This window comes from Crassostrea angulata, chromosome 1, assembly GCF_025612915.1.
Source record: "Crassostrea angulata isolate pt1a10 chromosome 1, ASM2561291v2, whole genome shotgun sequence".
Classification (NCBI taxonomy): domain Eukaryota; kingdom Metazoa; phylum Mollusca; class Bivalvia; order Ostreida; family Ostreidae; genus Magallana; species Magallana angulata.
In genome coordinates this window covers 21889149-21906006 of record NC_069111.1, presented here as the reverse complement: position 1 = coordinate 21906006, position 16858 = coordinate 21889149, and the positions used below count along the sequence as shown (strand labels likewise).

Sequence of the window (16858 nt, the reverse complement as noted above, 5' to 3'; positions counted from 1 at the left end):
TATAAGATATCACACAAATCCAGTTCAGTAGATTGCACTCGTTGTCTCTGTTCAGACGTTTTTTATGCTTTTGTTCTTAGGATGAGGATATTTTATTGTCCCTTGCATGATTTGGGGAAGCTTTTCTTTAAAGAGAATGTTTGAAACCTTCACAGACTGAGAAAAGGGGGAAAAATCAATGTGTAAACAAAATGGCCAGCTTCATTACTGAGCAGCATTTACCTACAATTTGCTTCCTAGCAACTACAGGTTAGGGCTCTGTATCTAAGACTGCATCTCAGTTGTCAAAGAAAAAAAGGTAGTCATCTTTGTTTTTATTGCAATCATTACTGCCAGACCCAAGTTCAAATAATGGTAATGTGAACTGCCAAGTACCTAGTTATTTTTTTTAATCTTTTTCTTTCTTTATTTTCTTTTTTATGGGTGTCTAATTAATCTTTTTACAAAAACCTTTGTAGCTTTGCAAAGTAAGGAAATTGAAATGTATAATTAAAATCATTGAATGCGCTGCATTGGTTTTTTTTAAGGGAAATATGATTTATCTGTACAAAAAGTCAAATGATTGAGGTACTGGAATGAACAATCTCAGTATTTTGGTCCATTAATTGATTTATTTAGATTGTTTTCAATGTAATGTTTTTAATTGACATTACCACAATGCTGCTCTTGCAAAAAAAAATGTCAAATTCTGTAATTGATACCTCGTATTGATCAATAAATAAATGTCAGTTTCTTGATTAATGAAGTGTTATTTTTTGTTTTCTTTTTGCAGGAAGTAGGAAGCATCATTGGAAAGGTGTGTAGAGAGCTATATGTTATAATATCAAAATAGTTTCTAAGAAATGAGAAATTTTGATATGAAGCAATATATACATTTTGGTTTGAATGTGATGTGTAATAAGTAATACTGTTTGTATATTTTTCAGAAAGGAGATAACATTAAGAAGTTTAGGGAAGATGTAAGTTGCCTTTATCTGCGATTATATATTTCGCTCGAACATGATGCAACATTTTATAGATGAATATATGTCTGTTTTTTGTGTTTTTTGTAGAGTGGTGCTAAGATAAACATATCAGATGGTTCTTGTCCGGAACGAATTGTGACCGTCACCGGGACGACGGAATGTATCCACAAGGCTTTCACTATGATATGTAAAAAGTTTGAAGAAGTAAGTAATTCTCATCAGACTTGCATGTTATTAAATCAAATCTTACCGCTGCAATCAATGCCGAACTTTCATTAATGAGAATCTATTCAAGAGAGAATACAGTGGATTATAATAAACCCAAGCCAATATAAATTGTGTCATACTTGTTGTCCTGTAAATGGGATGGAGGAATTTAAATTTATTAAGATGATTTTATGCAAAATACGAAATTGGTGTAAATTGTTGCTGACCCTGAATTTATATGTTGCAGATTCTGAATATATTTGGTTCTATGTTATTTCAGGACTTACAGAACACCCCCACAGTGCCTAAACCCCCTGTTACTCTACAATTGTCTATATTATTTCAGGACTTACAGAACACCCCCACAGTGCCTAAACCCCCTGTTACTCTACGATTGGTCGTCCCAGCCAGTCAGTGTGGTTCCCTCATCGGAAAAGGGGGATCCAAAATCAAGGAAATTCGGGAAGTATGTAACAAAAAACTCATATTCTAAACACAGGGGTTCAATAGCTCAACCCCCCCCCCCAAAAAAAATATTACTAGGGCATAAAAATGAGGAATATTATTTTTGTGGTTAAACAGGATGCTTTGTTTTCAGACCTTAGCTATAAAAACATGGGCATTCATGGATGGGGGAATAGCAGATGGATGGAGTATGTTTCTACTTTTGAAGTTCTGGAGGGTCTGCTCTGTTCTAATAAAAAAAAAAAATCCTGAATTTAGTACAAACGTATCACATTGTTTGACTTTGAATGTGTTCATTTTGCTGACATAGCAGAGACATAATATTATATTGGAATAGTATCTGGTGAACATTTTGGATTCCCCGGCTTTAAGGAGAGAATTTTGGAATTTTTATTATGAATCTGTATGGTTTTAGAGGTTTACGAAGCATATGTTGTAATGTTTTTTCTAAAGCTTGCATGAAAAGAAACTATCTTCACATATGTTACTGGGCCCTAATAATGTTGTGAATTTTCTTAGTTATCCAGACATCTGCACCTATGTGAACTTCCATGACCCATAATCTGTAGTTTTGATTTGTAAAACATATATCTTGCTAGCATTACCAAGGAAAGATGTACAAATTGTATAAGATTAGGCAAGTGAAAATCATCTGCACTGACAGACAGAAAAAGTGGGAGGGAGAAATTATGGCAAAACTGGGTTGTGATATTTGGAAAAAAAATTCCCTTTTTTTTAAGACCTGACCTGTTTTATGTACTGTACATACAGTAAAAATGGGGGGAAAAAGGAACATATAAAAGATATTTTAGCTTACGGCTGAACTTCTACTTAGTAAATGAAATCCAGGTGTTGGCGGGGGGAATCGGTTGATTCGGGTCCTGGCATTTAAGGGACGGTTGGTGTTGACTGGAGAATGCCATCATAATGACACCTCTTGTGGCTAAGAATGCCTCGCTCTATAAATTGTCATTCCGAAGCATCTCCCCACTTCTTCTCTCGCCACTGAGGTTAAATCAGAAAAACCTGAGGGATGGCAATAATTAACATTGGGAGGTTATGCCCGCATTCTCCCTGGTCTTGGCTTTTTCCAGGATAGAAAAACATCCCATTGTGGAGGTAGAAGATATATAATTATAACTTACTTGGCATTAAAATGAAAGGCTATTTTTAGGATGGAATTAAAATACATAGAAAAAGAAGTCAATGATAAAAGGTGGATTATGGATTTGTAAATGAATCTTGGTTACAAATTTCTCTTTACGGGCTAATTCATTCTAATTTCATTCACATAAAGGACTTACAAAATATTTTTGTACTTTGGAGGTTTTATTTTTGTAAAATCTCTTAATCCGTTAAGCCCCCTTTTTTTTTTACTCAACTGGAAACTATTCACCATGTGTCATGCAGTGTAAAGCTGTAATAGAAATTAAATAAATGCACTCATTCTTATAAGTATTCAACAAAAACAAAGGATTACAATCATTCTTTGGATGACTAAACTTTACACTTAAAATATAGTAAATCACAATTATATAAAATTTTCCGTGGTTTAAAAGTTATCTGAGTTGTTGAGATTTGGTTTATATCCTGTTTAATCTTCAACACTGGTAGTCTTAATTCCCAATTCCTAAATGATGATTGTTAGATATATTTAACCCCCCCCCCCCCCCCACCCTCACACCCCAAAAAACTCAAAAATATAAAACCAACTTTTATTGATATTTAATCTTGTTGATAATTCCATGAAGCAATTTAAGACAAGTGTGATTTCTCATTGTTAAATGTCCTTGATGTTTACTTTTAGACTACGGGTGCTTCTATTCAGGTAGCATCAGAAATGCTACCCAATTCCACAGAAAGGGCAGTAACTGTGTCAGGAACAGCAGATGCCATTACACTTTGCATACAAAACATCTGTAGCATTATGTTGGAGGTAGGTTCCATTCTTCCACGCATGCTGTATAATTTCATGATTTTTTTTTTTTTGTATTATTTGGAGTCTACTTTCGACAAGAAGGTTGGCAGAGTATAGATAGAAGACAGATCTTTTTTTTTTTTTTTAAGTACTTTCTCCCTTTGAAAAAAAAGAAATGATATTGATAGTTATGTACCCTAGCTCTTTTATTTTAACAACAAAGAATAAAAATGTAGATACTCAGCTCATTCACATTATGACGTACACTTGAGAGCTATTATGGCATAGTCATGACACATGTTGAAATGTGCATCATCATCTTTCTTGGCTCTCGATTTTCTCTCTGCAAGAAAGTCTTTTTAGAGATAATTGCGTTAATTGTTTTTGTTTCTGGGTTTATCTTCAGCAAATCTCGTCCTAAGAAAGAAAGTGAGAACACGCGTACGTTTTATTATACAATCATAGTCATCCCCCGAAATGTTCTCACCTAATTTGCTTCACAAAGTTTTCTAACCTCCTTATAATTGTACGTTATTTTTTCTTGCACAAAATATTCCAAGATACCAAATGCTTCTACTAAATTCTACCTGCATCTGTTACAATTGATTAATGTGATGTATAATTGTACAATATCAATTTTTTATTTTTTTTATTTTTTTTTTTAAAGTTTGTGTTTCTACATTGTTGTAACATATATCTCCATATATACATGCGTTATTAAGCGAGACCACTAAATTGACACTGTTCTTTTACACTCCAATTTTCCAGGCATCAGAACAGGGGCGTGCCTGTCTCCCTTTGTCACCATGGTTACTGCTTTTGCCCTTATTGACTAGTATCGTAGCTAATTATGTCCGAAACAATGGCTGAAAATATGATGTTAGCTCCTCAGACTTTCAGTTCTGTTGTTGTAGAGATCATGACTCCCTGCTGCACTTGGCCCCCTCTGCTTTAAGTAGATAAACTAACTGGACTGCAATTATTAACTCAGCTGTTGGTGTTGTGGCCCCATTTAGTCAACTTCTTACTCTTTATGCCAAACCAAAGAAAAAAGGAAAGAAAACAACCCTCATGTCTCAATAGATATCTAGAAAAGAAGAAAAAAATATGAATAAAAAATTAAAGCAAGATAAAAAATGAAGATATTAAATCAAAATAATTATGAAGACAAAAAAAAGAACCTTTTGACAAATATCTGAGACTATGAAATCAATTGGATGCCATTGTTTCACCTGAATATGGTAATTGCTGTAGCTATACGACTCTTCCTTTCTATGTGACCTTTAACCTTTGGTATTTGACCTCTCCTCTTCCTTACGCAGTCCCCTCCTAAAGGAGCAACTATCCAATACCGTCCAAAACCCGTGGTTCCTCCGGTCATTTTTGCTGGGGGTCAGGCATACACTGTTCCTGGACAGATGCAGGGTGTGCAGGCGTCTGAGGTAAGCCATCACTCGCCAGTTTGTGGGCTCTGCGTGTTTTTGTTTTGAATGGAATTTCGAATTCAAAGAAAAGAAACATGCTCCTGATGCATTGCATATCTTTTGAACAACTATTGGCCTTATTGAAAGTCTTTTGTTATGGGTTGAATTTTATTTTTATTTTTGTTAAATGAATTTTAAAAAAGAAGTTTTTGCTCACAATTTTACTAACCATAAATGCTTGGTCAAATGGCAAGGTCTTGAGTTCAATAAGATATTTTATTAAATAGATAATTAAAAATAAAATACCAGTTCAAACAAAAAAGAAAAAAATTGAAAGTTAGAGTAAGACCTCAAATGATTTTATTGCATTAAATTCACAGAAAGAGAGACTTGGAATACCTAAAATGGAGGTAAACTGCAAAGAACAATAGACTAGAATATGACTTTTTCTCTGGGATCTTTGTATTAATTGCTTTGTGACAGATTAAAGGAACTGAGTGTAGACTAGACATCAGTGAATGTTTTCTAACAGCACTAAGTACTAACTTGCACTGTCCATTCTCAGATTTATTAACACATTGTATGATAGTTCATTGTTCAGCTTCTGTCAACTTCTCTTCTCCAACATGTAGCTTGATGAAATTTAAATCTATGAATTGATTTAAGGTGTCATGTCCCTCTAAGAAGAGAGGTAACTCTCACAGAGAAAAAATTGTAAAACTGTTTCAAAGAGATTTCTGAAAATATTTTTTCCTGAGCACAGCAAAGTGTGTAGGGAGTATGTGAATTCCTTTACAAATTTGGGGAAATTGAAAAAAGTTATAGCTTAACAAAAAAGAATTTCTAAAAAAAAAAATTTTTTAGATATTAAATGAATAGACAATACATCAACATAATTGATTAAATAAAAGTGTCACAGTAATCTAAATGCATGTTGGAGAAAAGCGAGACACATAGTAGACAGGGCTGAAATCTGTCCAATCAGATCTTGGGTGTTTGATGTTTGCATGGAATTCTTTCCCAGTCTTATGATGAGATATAAGACACACAAAATACACCAATGCCTATTAACCAAGTTACATGTTTATTACTTAAAAAAACAATGTGCATTAAAAGATATTGTATTTCATGGAGTCTTATCAACTTTAAATTTACCCTGATTCTCAATTTGAAAATTTTTGGTACAGTAAATGAGTTCATATTACCTTAAAACATTTTCTGAAATACGATTTCCGAGATTAAATGTATGATGTAATAAGCAATTTTTTTCTCCTTGCTTTATAGTTATCCAAGTTACATCAGCTATCACTGGGCCAACCTATTCCCATAATTCCTTGTACATCGCCGCAGCTAATTCAAGGTAACCAATGACATTCAGACAAAATACGTTAAGATCATAATTGAAATGCGTATCTGACCGCTTTACAATGAATTTCATGTGATATTAAGGTATCCTGTATTATTTGATGGGATATGATTTTTTTTTTATTCAACAAGTTGTGCATTGTATCCCTTAATTAAGGCACAAGAAAGCTGAAGAAAAGTCATAACTTCACAAATGATGAGGAAATTTTTTTTATCACATGTTTTCACCCCATTTTTACGTACATAAATCCTTTTTAATAGCCTCAGAGATGCACAACATTCAAACATCATGTCAACAGTATTGCCCAAGGTTCATGACGTCATTGACAAGCCAATGTAATATATATTCATGATTTCCATTAGATAATAAAGCAACTACTTATAAAATTACTTTTTATCATTTCAATTTTACAAAATTTTCTCAAAAGTGGTGGTAAATATTGAAAGAATAAATAAAATGAATACTGCTCCCATGAGTAACGATAATGAAAAATAAATTGTTCCTTTTGTAGCCACAATGCCAGGTCTACCACATATGGCGGCTGCGTATCCAAGGGCAACCAATACAGTGCCACAGGCTCTTCCTGCCCAGCCTCAGCAGCAGCAGACGACAACAGAAATGGCCATTCCAAATGACCTCATAGGCTGTATCATTGGCAGGGGCGGACAGAAGATTAATGAGATTAGGTACAGCCACGCCGGTGTGGATCATGAATTCTTGGGAGTGGGAGCTTGGATTTCCACCATCTTCTGCTCCTGAGAATGCATTCAAAGTTTAAAAACCCAGGGTTGTCTCTAAAAATTAACGTATAAGGAAGAAATAATAAAGTAGAAGGAGGGTCTGGGGGTCTTGCTTAAAGCTACATTGTGTTTGAAATTCAATAATAGCTGGGTAATTAAGGCATTATAGGCAAGAGAATTCCCTTCCACTGGGTCTTAGAGACAATCCTGAATACCTCTTACATTGAGATTTTAAATATGATAGACATGTTGAAGTCAATAGAAATCCTAACTTCTATTTCTCTATTACAATCAATGTCTTTAAGTTTTTTCTTTGCCCAATACAGTTCAAGAGATATTTTTAATAATAATTACATGCAATACTTTTATCGAACAGAATTTTTTTTGCTTATGAAGCCTAATAGGTGTTTGATCATTCTGAAATTTAAAATCATGCTTTGTTATAAAAAATGAAATACCAGAATATTTATGTATTTCCTATTCTTTCTCTTTGACAGACAAATGTCAGGTGCTATGATTAAAATTTCCAATGCGGAGGAGGGAGCTCCAGACAGAAAGGTCACGATAACGGGAACTCCGGAAACAATAGGACTGGCCCAGTACCTGATAAACACCAGGTGTGTATACCCGCAACAGGTGTATTACTACTGATCAGCAGGGGCACACCCATGCATATCAATCCATGTCGCCCCCTACTTAGGAGGCCAAATACAGGAATAAGCAGGTTTTTTTTGTTGGGCATTGTCTATTTATGTAACGGTACATAGCTTTAGTATTGTCATTACTGAAAAAACAGATTTTTGGAAGATAAACGCTGTGCGCTCCGAGGATGCATGGAGGAATAGTCTTTAGTGGGGTTTTTTTTTGTTTTTTTTTTTGTTGTATACTCTGGCAAGAGTGTATGGGCTTTTTTTTTTACAAGAGTTGTGTGGCATATCTATCAGAGAAAAAGATCATTCACTGGAAACATCACATCATCACAGACAAAAAAAATGAAAAAGATGCTTCAATTTTTATGGAAGTTTTTTTATTGTTTTTCTTTCTTTTAATGATAAGGTTATTTGAGTGTAGATTTATGATATATTAGATAATATGTTTGAGTGTGCTTTTATAAATACGACTGAAGAAACTAAGGTATTTGTTGGTTAACTGACCTGAGAATTGTTGAATCAGATCTGTATATATATATATATATATATTTATCTTGTTTTACTATTTATTGGTTTGTACAGTTTGTATGGTATGACTTTCTATGACTTAGACATTTTTTTATATATGTGCTGGCATAATACTCATGTTAAAATGGTTGTGCTTTCCAAGATATTCAAAATAAGAGGGGCATATAAAAATGTTGGCATCTTACTCAGCAGAAGATGCATCTTTGTGCATTGAATCAAGCATTATAAATCGGTTAACAAATCCAAGGCAAATTGTTCGGGTGTGAGAAGGGGGCTGTTTGTGAGTGCAAGAATTCATTTCTTACTGGGACTTGGAAGTTCTCATGTTCAACTTTCAGAAAATCAGTTTATTATTTTAGATAACAAATACACAAAATGGCAACCAGCAACAGCAATCAAATAGATGTTGAACAGAGCTATTAAACTGACATTGTAGATTCAACCGAAATGATTGGCTAATACCTGTTACAATAGGGACTAACTGTATGAGCATACAAAGGTCTTTCAGTCATAAAGGTTTTAGTATATTATGGTCATGGCAGGCTTTACAGATCACTTCGAACAGATGACGATCATTAAAGTATATTTTATAGTGGAAGTTTTAGCTGTTGACTACAATTTTTTCTGGCATGTCATATGCATTCATGGACGGCAGCTTGAAGTGTTTGGGCAATTCTTTACAATGGATGTTTTGTTGTTTATTAAATGAATGTTCTGGATTTGTTTTTTTTAATTCTATCATATTTTTTTTTTAATCATATGTAGGTCAACATCGACCTTTTTACTGATTTTTTTTTTCCTTTTTGAAATGATATGGTAGAATGACCTGCCAACACATGTCACCCATAACCCTTATATTTTTGCAAAAAGATATGGCCAAGAAGCCTTAAGTAGGTCAAATATGATTTTGATTTTTTAAAATTTTTGTCCCATGGGATGGATTGTATTGGGACTCAGTTGAGGGTTGAGAAATACTATTTCTTTCATTACCCCGTAATGGCACAGCAATGTTTTTTTTGGTCTCGGAGGATGCAGCTCAATTTTGACCAGTAAATGGTGGTTAAATCTCCTCACTAACCTTTCTGCCCAGCTAATAATCCCTTGGCACCTAGTAGTAACAAGTGTGATATATATTTATTTTCAATGATTTGTAGTTTTTTCACTTCCACAGCACTTACGATTATTTAAATCATGCTTATAATTTATTTTACTTGGCTCAGTTTTTGGTTGTTTTTTTTTTTTTTCGTAGAAACTTTTTGCAAATTTCATGTTGTGTCTGAATGCATATGCTGCTCTACACAGGTTGAGTGAGAACTTGCTTTTTAGATTACATGGCACCTTAGTAGAAATGTAGATCCATCTCTCTTACTACATGTATTCACATTATCGAAATCTTCATGACGGTTTATTTGTAGATTGGGGGAAAACTTTCAAGTCAAGTTTTAAAATCCTGAAAATTCTCTGTTAACATACCCACATTGAGTATGAATAACCTATTGTGCCATCATATTTATATATTTATGTTTAGGCGTATATGTAAAAATGCTAGAATCTGATATTTATACAGTGCATTTCTTTCAATGCACTGAACTTTTTGGAGTCAAATCTCTGTTATCATTTCAAGAATCGTCTCTCATTTTCAAAACTGTAGGAATATAATTTATATATATGGAAAAGAGAGTCTTTGTCATATTTGATTTCTTGAAATGTTTGTTATGTTGATATTGTTGTTTTCATGAGGTTGAAAGTTCACAACAAAATCAACACTGCAGGAGCAAAATCGCACAAATATTTCGCTGCATTTTTCTGAGTGCAAAAATGAACCTTCACTTGCTTTTGTTTTTTTTTTCTATCTACAAATTTAACCAATGTCACGATTTGTGGAAAGCTTTATGAATTTTACTAATTTTATTTTTTGTGTAACACTTTCATATCCAAAATTATTTTCAGTTTTCTTATATGCAAAGAAACTCAGAATTTTCATTGAAATATTTGCATGTGATTTTATTCCTGCATGGATGTGTGAACTTTTGACCTCATGTGTGTATTTGAATGGTTTATATATCCTATTCTAATACTTTTTCCCTTCCCTTTTTTCTTTCTGCAGCATGGAATTGCATAAGACTCTGACCCTTGACCCGAGTTCATCGACCCAAAATACTACCCCGACCTTGACCTCTGTTCAATCCCAACATGCACCTATGGCAATTCCGATCAGTCAACTGGCGATGAAGCCGATGATAGTTGGATATAATGGACTAAATGGAATTGCGGGATTAAATGGCATTAGTCATGGACTAAACGGACTTAGTGTTCCAATTATGGACAGTGTGGCAGCAGCCAATCAGAAAAACTTAACAACTAAAATGCGCGTGGGCTTGACCTCAGTTCGGGCAGAGCCGAAATTCTCCCCCTACTGATAGCCAGGGGTCGCTGGGGGTTGTTGTACTTATGTTGATTTTTTTGTAGACATTATTTTGTTCTTTCATCCATTTTTTAAAGCAAAGTTATGTCGAAAGCTTTATAACATCCAATTTTTGCACTTTTAATGCCAAAAAATTTAAACAATTAATGTCATTTTTCCCCCATTGGTTCCGTGTTTTCATATGTGTAGCTGTTTTCGTTTCATGTAATTTAGTATGACTCCCATTAGAAATGCACCACATATCGAAAACACATATCATGGAAAAAGACATGAGATAAATACCAGCAAAGCACCTGTTTTTTTGTTTAACGGATATCCTTCATGCGTTCGACAGTGGCAGCAAACTCATTCAAGCCTATTTTTGTCTGGTTAGTTCAAATAAAATATATATCCGTGTTAACTTTATATTAGATTCTTTGGCTGCTCACTGGCAAGATATTAAAAGATGTAAATAGGTATATTAATGGAGGACATGTGATAAGTTTTAATTTTTTTTTCTTTTTTTTTTTTTTTGGTTAAAAACATAATTTTACAAATATTTATTGTATTTTGAGTAACGAAAAAAAAAAAAAGAACAGGAAAAAATTCTTTCATTTGGAATAAAACTGTATTTTGCTACCTTACCAATTATTTTCTTGAAAACGTGATAATATAGTTTTTAAATTTTTTGATGACTATATATATTTTATAGCTTTTTATAGTAGCTTTGCTGCCCTAACTTCTGTGATGTCAAAGGTCTCTTTTAATAATTACTCAATTGTTGCTCGCTTCTTATAGGAAAAAGTGTCTCATGTTAAGAGAAATCCACTTGTCGTTCAGAAACAGTTTACTGGTGAAAATTGGTTGTTGAGGCCGCAAACTGATCCCCATTTTTGCCCCCTGTAAGAATAATGTTTATAAATATTTTGTGTTTTCTCACAAAGAATTTCGAACTTGAGGAAAATGTTGTTTTACTTGAAGTATTGTACAGACATGTAGAATGTGTTGATATTTATGATTTTATACATTTGTTGACCTATTACCAATTATGTATAAACTTTCAAAAAAAAAAAAATTTGAAGATGAATAGTGTTCAAATACTGTGGGGGTTTTTTGTGTGTGTTTATAAAGCCAAAAATATGGTTCATTTGATGGAGGAAATGCCTCAATCGCTGGAACTTGTTCCTTTTTTTCCCCCCCATTTTCTTTGAGAGTGCTTTGTTTTTTTTTTCTATATTTAATATGAAAACCACTTGTTACAATACAAATGATCATTATAATTGTAATGTTGTTGACTTTCATTGGGTGTTCAACAGTTTTTTAAACCTTGTAGTTTGATTTTTTTCATTGTATACGATTTTTTGAAAAATGATTGCTTGTCACAATTTTGTTGTATATTATTTATAGGGTATTCTTGCCATGGAGTTTGTCAAGTTAAAAAAAAAAAAATTATCCAATGTTGTCTACGGAGAATGTGGTTGTACAGGAGACTGAAACAAACTTGCTGTGCTGTTATGGTTGAATTTAGCAGGCTAAAAAAAAAAATTAAATATCCCTGTTTTAGAGGTTGAAATCCTGAAGCTAATTATAACTAGCTTTAGTGTATCTCATGTAAATTCAGTCAGAAACTGGTCATCTTAACATTCCATAATGCAAATATTGCCCACACTTTTGTTTTCTTTTTCTCTCTCTCTATTTCTCAAGACATTATTTATAGCTCTTTACAGAACTTCAATCGCCCTCTTTTTTTTTATCTAAATTATTCTTGAAAAAATGCTTTTTAGAGCCTTCAAAAAATTTGTTCAACAATAATTATTGCAAGTTGCTGGCAACAATTTTTTTTAAAAATTTTAAAATTGTTTCAGGAACTACTTTTTTTTTGCGAAGCTCTTAGTTTTGAGAATTTTATTATGAAGTACATACACATGTATCAATTTTTTTTTTTTTGCCTTCATTTCAACAATGCCAGAATGTAGAGTTAAGTCCCATTTTTTTGTGTTTTCAATCAGTAATTCGCAATATATAGTATACATATATATGAATATTTACTAGTATATAAGTCATCTGTTTTCGCTGTGTATATGTGGAGGGTTTTTTTTACAATATTTGAATTAAATACCTCAATCAGTATACATGCAATACATGTAGAACTGAACAGACTGCAGAGGCAATCATCTTCAGAATGAAATGCAAAAAAAAAAAAAAAATGATAATAATCTAGTCCTATTAACTCAATGAAACGAGTTTTCTTTTCTCACTCAATTATTTTTTAAGGTCTTCCGTTTCCAACGGAAGACCTTATAGTTTTCGTACGATTTCTTATTATTATTATTATTATTTTTTTCCACAAATTTTGTGCACGAGATTTCTCGAAAACTATTCGACCGATTTCGACCATTTTTTCAGAGAAGATGAGTCTTGATGTCAACTTCATACGTTTTTGAGATTTTTCCTGTCGGCACTTCCGGTACCGATTTATCGGCCATTTTGTACATTTTTACGACCTATTTTGTGCAGAGCTGATCTCAGAAACTATCAGAGATATGACTATGAAATTTTCAGGATAGGTAGTCTATAGTCTGAAGTTGTGCACTATTATTTTGTTTTAAGCCAGTGGCGCCATTTTTTGGAGCTCGCCTAGGCACGAAAATTGGGTACGAATTTTCATTCAAATTCTTCATACGTTTTGATCTGTATCTTTTTATCAGTTGATATTTTGTTAAGACATATATAACAAAAATAGTAGATAATTAAACGTTCTTTCCAACAAAATCAAGAAAAAGGGGCTGGCCCCTTAAATTAGGGGCCAAGACACTCGTAAACTCTATTGCAAATAACTTAAAAACGATCAAAATTTTGTAATGCAATATAGAAGCAAAGTTGTTGATTGTAGCAATATTTATCAGGTAAAATCATTTTCACACCCATTTATTACGTAATTAGGGATTTTAAGGGGCCAAAGAACTTAAACTTTGATGCAATATATCTAGAGAAGGAGACATATTTTGTTAGGCAATGTAGAAAAGAAAATGTTTGCATTGATGATTCTAATCAATTCCACTAATCAAAACTCCAAAGTCTGTCCCCATTAAGGATCTATAGGGCTGGCCCCTAAAATATTCAATCATTTGTATCTCAAAAATGAACAACAATTTTAGATGGGTGTAAGAACATAAAATGTTAGTATTCGTGAGAACTTTCGATTGAACTCAAGAAAAAGGGGCTGGCCCCTTAAATGAGGAGCCAATACACTCGTAAACTATATTACAGATAACTTGAAAACAAGCAAGATTTCAAATATCTTTGGTACTTAGCCTATTTTACAAAATTGATACCAGCGAGATTTTAGTCACTGTAAGTGATTGAGACACAAACTTTTATAAATGATAGACAATCGATTGAAGATATATTTAACGAGTTTTCTTTTGTCAACCGTCACTTCCGGTACTCACCAGAAGACTTCAAACAATTCATTTCTTTCACAAGTTTAACTGATTATCTTTGGTGTTTCATCTGCTATGATTAACAGTAGTGTACACTAAACATATGTATAAAAAACACTAGCTTTTATTTTCATAAACCTCTTTTGTTCGTCCGTTTTCGGTCTCGGGACAAAAAACCTAGATTCACCAAGATCGCAGATTTGGCAGAGAATATCGATATTTCATCGTATCATATGAAAACAAAATCGGACGGAAGACCTACTCGTTACTCGTAACGAGATCTAGTTTTTTGTTTATTTTTATTCAGACTGTGATAAATTCGTCTCTCCCTGTTTTAAGCCCTGGGTTCTTTGGCCCCCATCTCTGCATTCTGTTAAGTGCTCCATGTAATGCATCTATGCCAAACTTTGAAGTTAAAACAAGTGAGTCCTTAATACTGGCATAATTCTTTTGATTGTGTTGCAATATGTACTCGTATACATACATATTATAATGTTTGCAATATACATTTATCTCTCTATATACAAGTACATTGAATGGTATGAAAAATCATGGAATTGAATAAGAAGTTGATCATATTTTGATTTATTGAATTCATGTTATATTGACATTCAGCCCCAGTATAGTATACAAAAGGGAAAAAAAAAGTCCTCAGTTAATGCGATTCAGACCTGGCCATTTTCATTTCTTTCTTGTTTCTTTTAATCTCTTTCTTATAATCCTGGGTTTAAGGGTCAGTCTTCTTTGATTAAGGTGGCAGCTTTTCTGTTTCAGTAAGAAAAAAAAATTCTATATTATATGGCTTAAAAAACAGCAAGGAAATGAGGATGGCTTTTTGCAATCATTCATTGGAAACTGCCGAGTTGAGTGCATGCTAATTAAGGTTCACATGTGAAAAGTGTGCAATGACTTTTTTTTACTTGATAATTTATGACCAATAAATCTGTTTTGATGAAACATGTCATTGTTTTGTTGTACATGTACTTGGGTAAAGCTTAGTTGTGAAGCAAAACTGTGGAGAGAGAGAGAGAGAGAGCATGCAAAAGTCTACTACAACTCATTATAAACCATCAACCTGGAAGAGTTCTTGTACAAGAAATTACAATTGAAAGTAGAGTCAATTGGGTAGTCTTTAAAAGGGATCGTGTAAGACCATAGGTTCTATGTGGAAATAGACGTTGGTAAGTCGTAGGCAAACAATTCGCGTGTAATTGCTCCATGATCATTTTCAAAGGGACAAACAAACAAGTTAGCAAGCAAACATTCTACCTCAAATCCTATCTTTAAACAATTCTATAGCGAGAACCGGCATTTCGTAAAGCCAGATACCAAACGGCCAGCAACATCTTTATATATACATCAGCAACATCTGTATTTTTTGTTTCCGATTATTGCTGATCTGTAACAATTTTGAATAGTTATGCTTGTACAGGTTTCTTATGCGCATGACACAAAAATACGTGCTTGGGAATAATAAAATTAGAAGTAGATTCGGGAGGAAAATCATCAGAACACTTAGAGGATTCGAACCAGTGACGACTAACAGGTTTTCCCACATTCAAAAATTAAATTACAAGTAATAAACATGTACGTGCGTACTTGATATTTTAATTTAAATATAGCATTAAAAAAATACACATCAATAGATCTCAAGGATGAAATACGAGTTACTATGAAGTACATTTCGTACTTGACTGGAGTAAGGCCCTGTAGTGTAGTGTACTTAGCAATTAGTGTTTTCTTATGAGTTGAGTGTGAAAGAAACACCATTTATCAGTAATACCGCCCTTTTTGTTAATCATTATACCAGAAAGGTTTAGTCATATCTTTAAGTTGCATGGTCACTCGGGGTTAAAATTTGTGGAACTATCTTAGACAAGCAATACTTAACATGATATACACAATGCATTGAAAGAGCTATCTAAAGACACCGTCTGAATTCAATTAATCGATAGTCAATTAAATCGTGACTTGGGCTTGTACGATAAAAATGTAAGATATTATGTTATAACCCCCAAAAAGACGGGCAGGGGTGGGGTATTTTTCTGCGACAAGCACAACGCACTAATACAATCGAAATCGGTAGTAGGTACTTGGGCATTCCTTAGATGACTGTCATATCCTGTCAACCTAAAAAAGAAAAATCTTTCGCAAATAATCTTTGATGTAAATGAATATGTGACACGATCTTTGTAGCGATGTGATATGTAGATTGTCCTGTAAATACTTAATAAATATGTAATCTAAGAAAGGCAAGAATGCCAAACAATCCACTAATTAGAGGAGAATCGCATAGGAATATCTTAAACTACGGAAACCGAATAAAAACCGGATAGCAAAAAAAAAAAACAACGTTTTTTTTTTAAAGATAATTAAAAAATCAGTCATATTGCTTAAAATTAAGACTAAATTCAAACAGTGACAACCATGAAACCTGACTCCTAACATTGAAGTTAATTTCCAGAAATGCAAGATGGAGTAAAAAAAGAGAGTTTTTTTGCAATGAGTGTAAGACTGTAAGTACATACTTGCCAGGGTTTAATTTGGTTTAATAAATCGCTATATCTAATAGATAGTGATTTACGAACTATCAAAGAACCTGGACTGAACTCTACCTATTTGCTTGTCTTCCATGTGTCAATATGGACTTGCAGAGATATACGGTACCCCGGTCTCGTGAACTACCTGGCAACCTAGGGGGTATGACACAGACGTATCAAAATTTATCTGCTTTGCACAGGCAAAATC

At 33.3% G+C, this 16858-nt stretch overlaps 1 protein-coding gene across 13 annotated transcripts in view; it reads left to right on the top strand.

The window, feature by feature from the left end:
• LOC128187756 (poly(rC)-binding protein 3-like) overlaps positions 1-12933 on the top strand; it is a 66625-nt gene extending 53692 nt beyond the window's left edge. For 8 of the 13 annotated variants that reach the window (XM_052858317.1, XM_052858376.1, XM_052858326.1 and 5 more), the window contains 12 exons: positions 773-796; positions 927-959; positions 1053-1169; positions 1453-1638; positions 3445-3573; positions 4878-4997; positions 5360-5389; positions 6264-6339; positions 6606-6680; positions 6857-7031; positions 7583-7702; positions 10371-12933. In XM_052858317.1, the coding sequence (XP_052714277.1) occupies positions 773-796; positions 927-959; positions 1053-1169; positions 1453-1638; positions 3445-3573; positions 4878-4997; positions 5360-5389; positions 6264-6339; positions 6606-6680; positions 6857-7031; positions 7583-7702; positions 10371-10683 (1398 nt within the window). In that variant the 3' untranslated portion in view covers positions 10684-12933. The remainder of the gene's footprint in view (positions 1-772; positions 797-926; positions 960-1052; positions 1170-1452; positions 1639-3444; positions 3574-4877; positions 4998-5359; positions 5390-6263; positions 6340-6605; positions 6681-6856; positions 7032-7582; positions 7703-10370) is intronic. The other 5 variants (XM_052858393.1, XM_052858418.1, XM_052858384.1 and 2 more) reach the window with 5 other exon arrangements.
• The last annotated feature ends 3925 nt before the right edge of the window (positions 12934-16858 follow it).